The following is a 10,008-nucleotide window of genomic DNA, read 5'->3' on the forward strand; positions in this document are numbered from 1 at the left end:
TGAGCTCTCGAACCAGGGGAAGCAAATTCTAGTGCTGCCTCTGGTTCTTCCCACCCATGAAAGTTTCATTCAAGCTCATTTCCTCCAGTCTCGTCCTGTTTTAACAGTTAGTGGGATTTAAGTCATTTCCTAAAGGGGCCAGGAATGTGCTCTCTAGACATAAACCAAGAACAGCTGCAGCAGAAATTCTCAGGCCATTGTCTCTGCAAGGCTGGGAGATTGTGAGGTGCAGTTCAGAGGTGGTGTCCTCTTCAGCGAGGGAGAGCACAGAGCTGGTATGACTGAGGCATGTTGCCTATGCTGCTAAACTGGGGTGTGAGGTCAATGTCCTTCGGGTGGACGAGGGGCTTCAGGGTGAAGCTTTGCAGTATGGTGGTGAAGAACAAGAAGAGCTCCATGCGGGCCAGACCTTCTCCTGCACAGATCCGCTTGCCTGCAAGGAAACCCAAGAGGTCAGGGGCACCCCAGGACTGGCACAAGCCTGGCAGGGCCTGAAGGCCAAAATGCAGGATATGGGGCACTCTGGGAATGCCTGGAGGAGCCTCACCGCTCAGTGACCGGGTGAGAAATGGGATGGGAGGCTAGCCAAGACTGCCGGATAGCAGGACCGTGGACATGAGCATGAAGCTCAAAGGTGTGTCCTGCTTGGAAGAAGCCGCCAGACTGTGGAAATAAGCGTCTGTGCAGGAGGTGGGGGGGCATTCTGGGGTGGGCCAGAGCAGGAAGAAGCCAGCATCTCAGAGAATGACCTGCAAATCCGGGGACGCTCCTGAATTGGAGGGCAACAGCTTTACCTGCGGAAAAGGGCATGAAGAAGTCGCTCTTCCGAAAGCGCCCGTCCTCATGCAGGAAATGCCGGGGGTCAAATTCCCTGGGGTTGGGAAATTCCCTGCAGTCGTAGAGCACAGAGCTCAGGTTCGGAAAGACGGTGGTGCCCTGCAGGGAGCAAGGGAGCAAACACGGCAAATGGTGAGAGGCGGGTGGGAGGCTCCGGACCCTCCTGTTTCATTTAGCGTGTCTTTTAAACTGCCAGTTTAACTAGTTCTTTTGCCCGTTTAATTAGCGGGCCTTATGATTTGAATACATATTTAAAATAAAAATGAAGGAAAGAGTGTTTCTCTTCTTAGTATTAGGGAGTAATGCGCGCAAATTTTTTTAATTTGCAAGTTGGATTATAGCTTAATTAAAGCACTTATTTTTACACCTAATTTTTCTCTCTCTCTCTCTCTCTCTCTATCTCTCTCTCACACACACACACACACACACACACACACACACACACACACACACACAGTGGGGGGACCCGCACCCTTCAAGGGACCGCCCTGCTGAGGCTCTCTTCCACTGTGGTGACAGGAGGAGGAAGAGGAGGTGCCAGGATGTGGGGAACCACAGCTCGCCATTACAAGCCTTTTGGTCTCCCCAGGGAAGGGCAGCCTCCAGTTGTTCACTAAAGGGCTGGAGAGAGAAGCGCTCATGGGACTCGAACGTTTCTGTGGGGTCTGAGGCCTGGTCGGGAGACAGTGACCTCTGCCAGCATCCCACAGCCAGCTGGACTGGATAGGCTTTGTCCTGGACTGACCTTTGGGATGATGTACTGCCTGAACGGAGTGTCCCTGAGCACAGCGTGGGGCAGACTCAGCGGGATAAGAGAGATGAACCTCTGGATCTCATGGATGACAGCATCTGTGTAAGGCATCTGTCCACGATCCACCATACAAGGGGGCCGCGCTTGGCCAACCACGCGGTCGATCTCTTCCTGCACTTTCTCTGCAAGGGGCAAGTGAGGAGGGTCAGCACCACTGCAGAAGCCCCTCGAAAGGCACGTGTGCCACCGGGACGTAGGACCAGCACCTGCCCATTTCCATTCCAAGGCACATGGAGTCCTCAGGGTTTCAGGTTCAACTCAGCCCTCAGTCCAGCTGGTCATGGTGGACGCGCAACTGCCCATCTGCAAGGCGGGAGGAGCAATGCCTGCCGAAAGACTGGAGGAAGTGGAAGGGGCTCTGGCACTGACTGCGCACCCCCTGCTCCTCCTGGGCTGTTCCTCCAGAGCACTCGCTCTCCACCAATCCTCTGCTTCCTCACCTGCCACCCCCTCCTGCTCAACGTTGATGATGTTTGCAACATAAAAATAAGCTTGGCTCCCTGTGCAAGCAGGTCAACACGCTGGGAGGAGCAGTGCGAGCAGCAGTGGGACAGAAGCCCCGGCTGCCTGGGGAGGTTGCCGGGGGCAGCAGGTGGGTGGGTCAGGGGTGGGCGGCGCAGGGGCAAGCGCAGGCTTCACACCTTGTATCGCTGGGTATTTCAGGAGGATCAGGAAGCCGTATCTCAGCGTGCTGCTGGTCGTCTCTGTCCCTGCCGCAAACAGGTCAGCTGCACACATGACGAGGTTGTCGATGGTGAACTCAGAGGAGCTGCCGTTGTGCTTTTCCTGCAGAGACATTCACGGTGCCTCGTTCACACAGTACAGAGAAGCATCAAAGGGAAAGCGAGCAGAGTCATGCATGAGCAGAGATGAGCAGTCATGCACGGGGGTTCCCAGCTAAAATGGTGGGAGGAACTCCTAGTCTACAGCATCAGATCAAGAGGGAAGGCTGCCCAAAAGGGAGTCCATGAATCTTCTTCCGGGGCCATTTTTGGGAATGGGTGAGGTGAGCTTCAGGGGCAGGTCCTCCGGCCTGAGGAGACCCTGATTTTGCCTCACCTGGTCCATCTTCATGCGGAAGCAGTCAATGAAGTCCCGGGGTGCACTGGGGTCCATATCAGACTCATGCGCCTTTATCTCCTCCAAAACAAACTCTTTCACCCGCTCAACGTTTTTACATGCTCTTTTGTGAGGCCCAGGGATGAATTCCATGAAAGAGGGGAATAGGTTGTAAAGCTGGAAGAAGGGGAAGCACAGACACATTTATTTCCAAGAGGAATACTCACCTTTCCCAGGCCAAAGCAAATAACATTAAAATGGACAACACGTAGAACAAAGTCACAACAAGAACCATTGGGGGGCAACTATTTAGACCCCAGCACTATAACAGAGACACAGACATCAGAGGACAGACAAGAGAGCAACATGACACATGGATGGGCATGGAGCATAAGAACATAAGACCAGATCAACCCGGTGAAGAACCAGGTGGTCTCTCTATCTGACCCCCTTGACAGAAACTCTGCTTCATGCCCTGGTTCCCTCTTGCCTTGACTGCTGCAGCCTCCTCCTCATTCCAGTTTGATCTTAGACCCAGTCGAAACCTCGAAAAACCCATGTGGAAATGGGCATTTCCTGGGAATAAGAGCACTCTTGGCTGCAAAACTCACATGGGTTTCCTCACCCAGGAGGCATCCATGATTTTCTTTTTTTTAACCATGGAATATCCAAGCATCTCTTTCCACAGGGGCTTGGTGCCAGGCAGGAGCAAAGCCAAGGTGCTTTAGAGGAGCCAGGAGCTGACCAAGGAGGGCAACAGTTGTTCTGGGCACTCCAAGATGGCACACACCTGTCCCCATGGAGAGCTGAACACCTGGAAGTTGTCATCAAAGTAGTTCATGAGAGTCATAAACTTCTTGTTGTTGTACTCATACCGGGTCCCAAAGACGATGGAGCAGATGATGTTGGAGGACGCAGGGCTGAGCAGGAACGTGGGCTCAAAGGGCCTCCCTGGAAGGACAGTGAGAAAAATGCAGGCTGTCCTTTCTGCAGAATCGCAGAATCGTGGGAAGGTTCCCCAGAGATCATCTAGCCCAGTCCTTTCGGAGTCCAACTTCAAGGCCATCATCTTGCCAGGGAATAAATGCTAAGCTGACATGAACACCTCAACTTGGACAGTGAAGGGACGTTTTTCCTCTCTCCCCTCTCCCCATGCCACAGCTGTGTCCTTGGAAATTGGTTGGCTGACACTGGAGAGCTGCTTCCCTCAGCCCAGCCCTGAATGGGCCACACGTCACCCAAAGGTTCCCCCCATGCGTCATTGCGGGTTACGCGGGTGATGGGATCATGCCTGTGACTTTAGGCCACTTATCATCTTACCGTACACAGCCCAGAAATTCTTATCAGGTGTGTCTAATTTGCTAGAAATTAGTCCCTCCCTCAGGCCCTCTCCAGCACGGCGCATCTGGCCAAGCAGGAGTCCTGGGAGCCTGGGGAGGGGACAGCAGCAGTCACCTTTGGTGTCCTGGAACTTCTCCAGCAGGTACCGGGCTTCCTCCTGGATCCGCTCCTCAATGCTTTTCTTCCCCATCCCAAAGTTGCGCAGGGTGGTGAGGGTGAAACGCCGGAGCTGCTTCCATCGCTCCCCGTTGCTGAATAGGATGCCTGAGAAAGGGACGGGAGAGGCACACCTGAGCCGCTGCGCAGCAGGAGTCTTGGGTGAACCCACAGGTTGGTGCCTTGGGGCTTTCTGCACCCTTGGCAGCCGCCGACTGGAGGCTCTTCTAGGCAGGCAAGGGTCTCCTGCCCAGGCAGCAGGTCACCCGGCACACCTCTTTAAGCTCCAAACTCACTGAGACCAAATCAGCTTGCTCACTTGACATGGTCACTCTTGCTGTACATTTGGAAAAGGTGCCCTAATTATGAACAGAGCCACACTCCCAGCCTTCTTCTCGGCTCCTAAGTGGCTCACTAGGCACCTGCCAACTCCATTGTTTCCTTGTCACCTGGTTCCTTCTCTCCCTGCCATACCTTATGAGGTGGGGAGGAGGAAGGCTGGTCGTCAGGTGAGGCTTGCTGAGAGTGGGAGCGAGAGAAGCGTCACAACCCAGGTGCAGGAGCCTCAGTCGCCTGTGGCTGGGGCAGGTCAGAGACCTTTTGCAAAATATGGGGATTCAGGGCTGCTCTGGGCAGCACTGCCAGCCTTCGGAGCTGTGGGGCCCACTTAGAAATGGGAAAAATTGGAGCTGTGGGTCCCGCGTGGAGATGGGTATTGAGAGTTTTCGGCGAGGCCTGAAAACACTGTTGTTTAAACAAGCCTTCTGATTTCTGGCCTCTTAACATTTTTATACATCTTTTAGTTTTTTACAGACTTGATTCCTCGGTGACTTGCTCTTTTATTCTGTCTTTTAATCTGACTACTGTTTTTATGGCCTCTGTAATGTGTTTTTAAATGTTTTTATCTGCTACGTATTAATGTTTTTAAAATCTGTTTTTTTTAAATATGTTGTTAGCCGTCCTGGGTCCCGTCAGGGAGAAGGGCGGGATAAAAATAAAGTTGATTATTATTATTATTATTATTATTATTATTATTATTATTATTATTATTATTATTATTATTATTATTATTCCTTCAGTTTCCTTCCCTTCCCCCTCTGAGCCTTCCTCACCCACCACCATGCCACTCGCATGCATGCAGGAACAAAGTTTCAGGAACTGAACATGACAGAAATCAACCCCTCAGGAGCATCCCTGCAAGAAACTTTGCCTGCAATCCCCGCCTGCCTGGAGTGGCAGATTTAAAGGGGAAAATAAACTTCCACAAAAGTTGACACTTTTAAAGTTTGTGTGTCGTATGCTGACAAGTTAGTTCCAGGCCACCACTGCCTCTCGGGTCAGCTTGCTCAGCCAAGGGGGGCTCAAGTCCATTTCCTGAATCCAAACCAGGGAGATGTCTTGTTTTCTACGAGGGACTCCACTGGCGCTCTCCTCTGCGGCTGCCTTCTCCACCTGCAACATGGCCTCCACCCACCCCAGGAACGCACAGACATGAAGTACCTTGTCCTTGGCTGAATTTGTCAGCCAAGGGCAGCCTTCCCCTGGCCACAAACTCTTCTCCACGGTCAATCAGCGCTTCTTTGATTGCCTCGTAGCCATGCAGCACCACGACACGCTCCGCTCCGAAATGCAGTGTGAATACCGGGCCGTACTTCTCACCAAGCTGGGGGAATACAAGGCACGGCTGGGGTGCTCTGAGAGGGCCACTGAACTCGTGCAGAACAGCCACCAGGCTCACTGCAGGCAGCTGAACTGGAGAAGTCTTGATGACCCCCTGGTCTGACTGGCTTCTGCACCCAGAAACATGTGGAGTCCAGTCAAGGAGCAGCTATTTAAAAACAGAGGGAGGCCGCAAAGAGGCCTCCCCCTTGGGACTAATCATGCAAAGCAGCCCCATTCAGAAGACTGCAAATGGGCTGCAGTCAGTGCATGAAGGTGGGAGAAGCAGAGGCGAGGTGGCTGGACCTGCCCTCCTTGTGCACTGAGCTGCACTGTGGTGAGAATCCCCAACATCCCTTCCAGCTTTGCTTGTCATGCTGGGGACGACCTCCAGCTTACCTCTTGGAGAGTCTGAGACAAATGGTTTATCTTCAGCTGCAGAGCGTTGCCAAGGATGGGCAGTGGGGCTGGGCCGGGGGGCAGCTTCCCCTTTGCCCACGTACTTCTCCAGGCTGCCAAGAAAACCAGGCAAGAGATGCAGATGGCCAGGAAGACGCTCACTGCCCCCAGCGGCTCCATAGCAGGTGCTCCGCAGTGGAGCTTGGGTGCCGCCCCTGTGCTTTATGTACCCTGCGTTGCAGGTGCAAGTTCACCAGCTGGAATCCCAGGTTGCTCTGAATAGATAAGATTAGCCATTAGGCAGCTCAGACTGTTTGATTACAGAAATGAACTTCTATGAACCTCCCTTGACTTTTTTTTATCCCCAAGGTCTGGCAGCACAGCCCCTGTGCACTGAGGACTCTGCTCTGCTCTCTGCAAGCCACGCCAGGAGGCTGTGCCGGGACGTCAGGAAATCATTCAGCTTTGGGGCCCCTGAGCACTGGCAGGTGTGGGAGTGTGGGATCATCTCTCCCCAGATGTGCTTCCTTCCTAGAGTGGGGTGAGCTGTGGGTGCCCACTAAGAAGGGGTGGGACCCAGTACCCACAACATGCATTACAAGGAAAATCTCAGCATGCTTGTGGTGCCCCCTCCAGACTCCACCTTGTCTGAAGGGGGCAGCTCGACATTGATGGGGTGAGAGGCCCTTTCCCTCCCCTCTCTGGGGACCGCAGCAGACAAGACATGCCAGCAGCCAGGTTGGTATCCTGGCCAAAAGCGCTTCTTCGAGCCTCAGGGACGCTGCTCCGTCCCTCCTTGCCTGGAGAAATAGAGATTTTGGGAAATATAGATTTTTAATTTAAAAGTCTCATACTACAATAAATAATACAAAGGAAAGAGATCATATTTTACATTTTCAGCTATAGTCACATTACATCAACTGTTTAACTAGAAGACAGAAGCATCACGTTATGGGTGGATTCACCCCATCTAACCACTCCCACCATTTTCTCTCTGTCTCTACCAGTCTCTACCGGTTCTCACCCTTTCGTAAGCCGTGACGCTGTATGCTCTGGAGACCACAAATTGGACCCATCCCTGTGTGTTGGTGGACTTTTTCTCCTTCATTTCTTTGCCCCTTTGGATGCCCAGCGCAAAAAGGACATACAGATTTATCAATCTTACCATAGAACATGGCACCTCCCACCTATCATCTGCTCCCCTCTGTTGTCCCACATTACTGATCCTCTCAGGTCCCTTCATACTTCCCACTGGCTCCTTCCCAGAGACGATAGTCTCCCAGGCCTGTTGGGTCAGTTTGGGCCACTTAAAGGCCCTCGCTACGCCCCTCCACAACTCCTTCGCCGGCATACACTCTTGGACGAAATGGGCTACTGTTTCTATCAGCCACGGGGCACCTACCGATCTAGAGGGTCCCAACCCCGAACAGGTCGACCTCTTGCACCTCTTCTGATCTTCTTGCAACCATGGGTTTGCCGCTCCCACCCTGAGGACCTGATGGAAAGCCCTCCACCTTAATTCCCATAAACTAAAGGGGATTCTCTTCTTGCTAAAGACGCTGTGCACCACCTTTTCCTGCAAGAGGTACGTGGAAAGGTGCGTCTTACTTTGCTGTTTCTCTTGGTGAGGCCTCATGATAAACTCCTGTACCGTTGTTTCATACACGTAACACTCGAGTTGTTTCCCTTCCAGCCTGCTGGTCTTATACGGCTTGGCCGAGAGCCCTATCTCCTTCATCAGAGTCACTGCCTCTCTCATGTACTCTGGTAAAGATCGTTTTATCACCTGAGTGAGTACGTATCCCGTCTCTTCTTTTGCCCACCATTTCTGTCCCCGGGTTGTCTTTTCCCAAGTGTCTCTGAATTGGGTCCATACAGATGCAAAGGCTCCCCCTTCCTGCGGCCTCTGCCTCCATTTCATCCAGTTGCCAAAGTTATAGGAGACAAAGGTTGCCAAGAACAAAGGTCCCAGGGCCCAAACCCCTAGTCCTCCTCCTTTCACTTTCATATATGCCATCGCTCGGGCAAGAGGGAAGAAGGCAGTGCCCCACAAGAAAACAAAAACCTGATGGGTAACCGTGTCCACCACCTGTTTCGGCGGGGGATAAATCGCCGCCAAATTGGACGCCATCGGAACGCAATACACGCTGACATAATGCGCCCTCTGGTACAGGTTCAAGTTCCATTTTTTCCACCTCTTCATTTTTTCCTCCACCTTAGAGGCCCACAGTTTCCAGTTCTCTTCCCACCCTTCTTGTTTTAGTCCAAAAATTATACTTAAAATTTTAACAGATTCCACCCTTTGAACCTCTTGTTTCCTTTCATCCGTTTCAAAAACGGCCCCCATGGCCCTCACCTCTATGTTTTCCCCCCTCGACCCAAGAGAATAACATTTGGTTTTATCCTTGTCACTGAGAAACCTCTATTTCCCTGGGGAGGGTGTTCCAGGACAGGGCCGGTCGCGGGCCTGGCGCTCTTGGCTGGCCTGCTGCAGGTCCGATTCCAGCCCCGCCCGGGCTTCCTCCCCAGCCCTCCTCCACTTGCCTGCAGCCGAAGGTGGCACTGCGGGCAGGAGCCTCCCCAGGAGTGAGCCACCCTGCGGTGCCGTGCCCTGACGTCACAGCCCCCAGCGACGTCACCTGAGCCCCCGAGCAGGCAGGGCAGAGGGCGCCGTCCCACGGACACGGCCGTCTGCACCTCCGCCCGGCTCTCCTTCCTGCGCTGGAGCGGGCACGAGGCTCGCTGCGAGCCGGGCGCTGTCCTCGTTCCTGGCGCAGCATCTGGTGCCCCGCTCCGCCCGCTCCACACCTGCCGCGGCCGCAGCGACGCTCCTGCGCGGGGGACAGAGGGCTTGGCCGCTGCTCTGACCCAGGCCCACCTGCCGCAGCCCCCACTCCTGCCCAGGACGCTGGAGGGCCGGTGGGAAGAGGCCCCGCACAATGCGGTGAGATCCAGTGCTTGGGACCAGGAGCGCCAGGAGGATCTCACCACGCTGCAGACTGGGCAGCGCGAAGTCAGGCACAGGGCAGAGGGTGCAGGCTTCACACGCAGGCTGAGGGGTCCTGAGCTGTCTGACAGAGCAGGAGAGCGACCCTGGGGGCTGCAGAAGCGCAAAGTCAGGCAACCTTCTGATTTCACAACTGGACTGTGTCCGAATGCCAGATGCAGGGAGGGCGCCAGGATGCAGGTCTCTTGTTGTCTGGTGTGCTCCCTGGGGCATTTGGTGGGCCGCTGTGAGATACAGGAAGCTGGACTAGATGGGCCTCTGGCCTGAGCCAGCGGGGCTCTTCTTATGCTCTTCAATCCCTTTATGAGGCTTTCCAGGACTAAAACACCCAGAAGGGTTCAGCATCCATTGAAAGGGGTTGGAAGGAGGGAGCCTGTTTGAAATTCAAGACAATCACCACAGGTGACAACACCACCAAAGTATTCCTGTTACTGTATTCCATAGTTTCTGTAAAGCAATTAAGGGCCAAATCCTAACCAACTTTCCAGCACTGACATAGCTATGCCAATGGGCGTTTGCTGCATCCTGTTGTGGGGTGGCAGTCACAGAGATGAGGGAATGTTTGGCTTGGTCCATGCAGACCTGTGCCAGAAAATTCAGTAATGCAGGTCCGAGTAGACTCCCACTCACTGCAGAGGCTCACCCCTGAGAACATAACAGCCCGTAATGGAAATGCACAAGATCCCTTGAGGAGATAGGTTGCGGTGTCAACAGTGGCCTCTTGCTCTGGCAGGCAAGT

The 10,008-nt window shown here is 53.6% G+C and overlaps 1 protein-coding gene across 3 annotated transcripts; it reads right to left on the reverse strand.

The window, feature by feature from the left end:
* Positions 1-251: 251 nt before the first annotated feature.
* LOC136644095 (cytochrome P450 2C19-like) lies at positions 252-8,448 on the reverse strand. 3 transcript variants are annotated; one of them, XM_066619624.1, is made up of 9 exons: positions 6,263-6,442; positions 5,705-5,867; positions 4,163-4,312; positions 3,498-3,658; positions 2,708-2,884; positions 2,290-2,434; positions 1,583-1,770; positions 795-936; positions 252-433 (listed from the first exon to the last, which is right to left on the reverse strand). In XM_066619624.1, the coding sequence occupies exons 1-9, from the start codon at positions 6,440-6,442 to the stop codon at positions 252-254; spliced, it is 1,488 nt and encodes a 495-aa protein (XP_066475721.1). The 3 variants fall into 3 exon arrangements, with proteins under 3 accessions (XP_066475721.1, XP_066475723.1, XP_066475722.1); XM_066619626.1 differs by lacking the exons at positions 5,705-5,867; positions 6,263-6,442 and adding an exon at positions 8,424-8,448 and having other exon boundaries at positions 1,583-1,768; positions 2,288-2,434; XM_066619625.1 differs by lacking the exon at positions 2,708-2,884 and having other exon boundaries at positions 1,583-1,768; positions 2,288-2,434.
* Positions 8,449-10,008: the final 1,560 nt, after the last annotated feature.

The sequence above is a fragment of the Tiliqua scincoides genome, chromosome 3 (genome assembly GCF_035046505.1).
Source record: "Tiliqua scincoides isolate rTilSci1 chromosome 3, rTilSci1.hap2, whole genome shotgun sequence".
NCBI lineage: Eukaryota > Metazoa > Chordata > Lepidosauria > Squamata > Scincidae > Tiliqua > Tiliqua scincoides.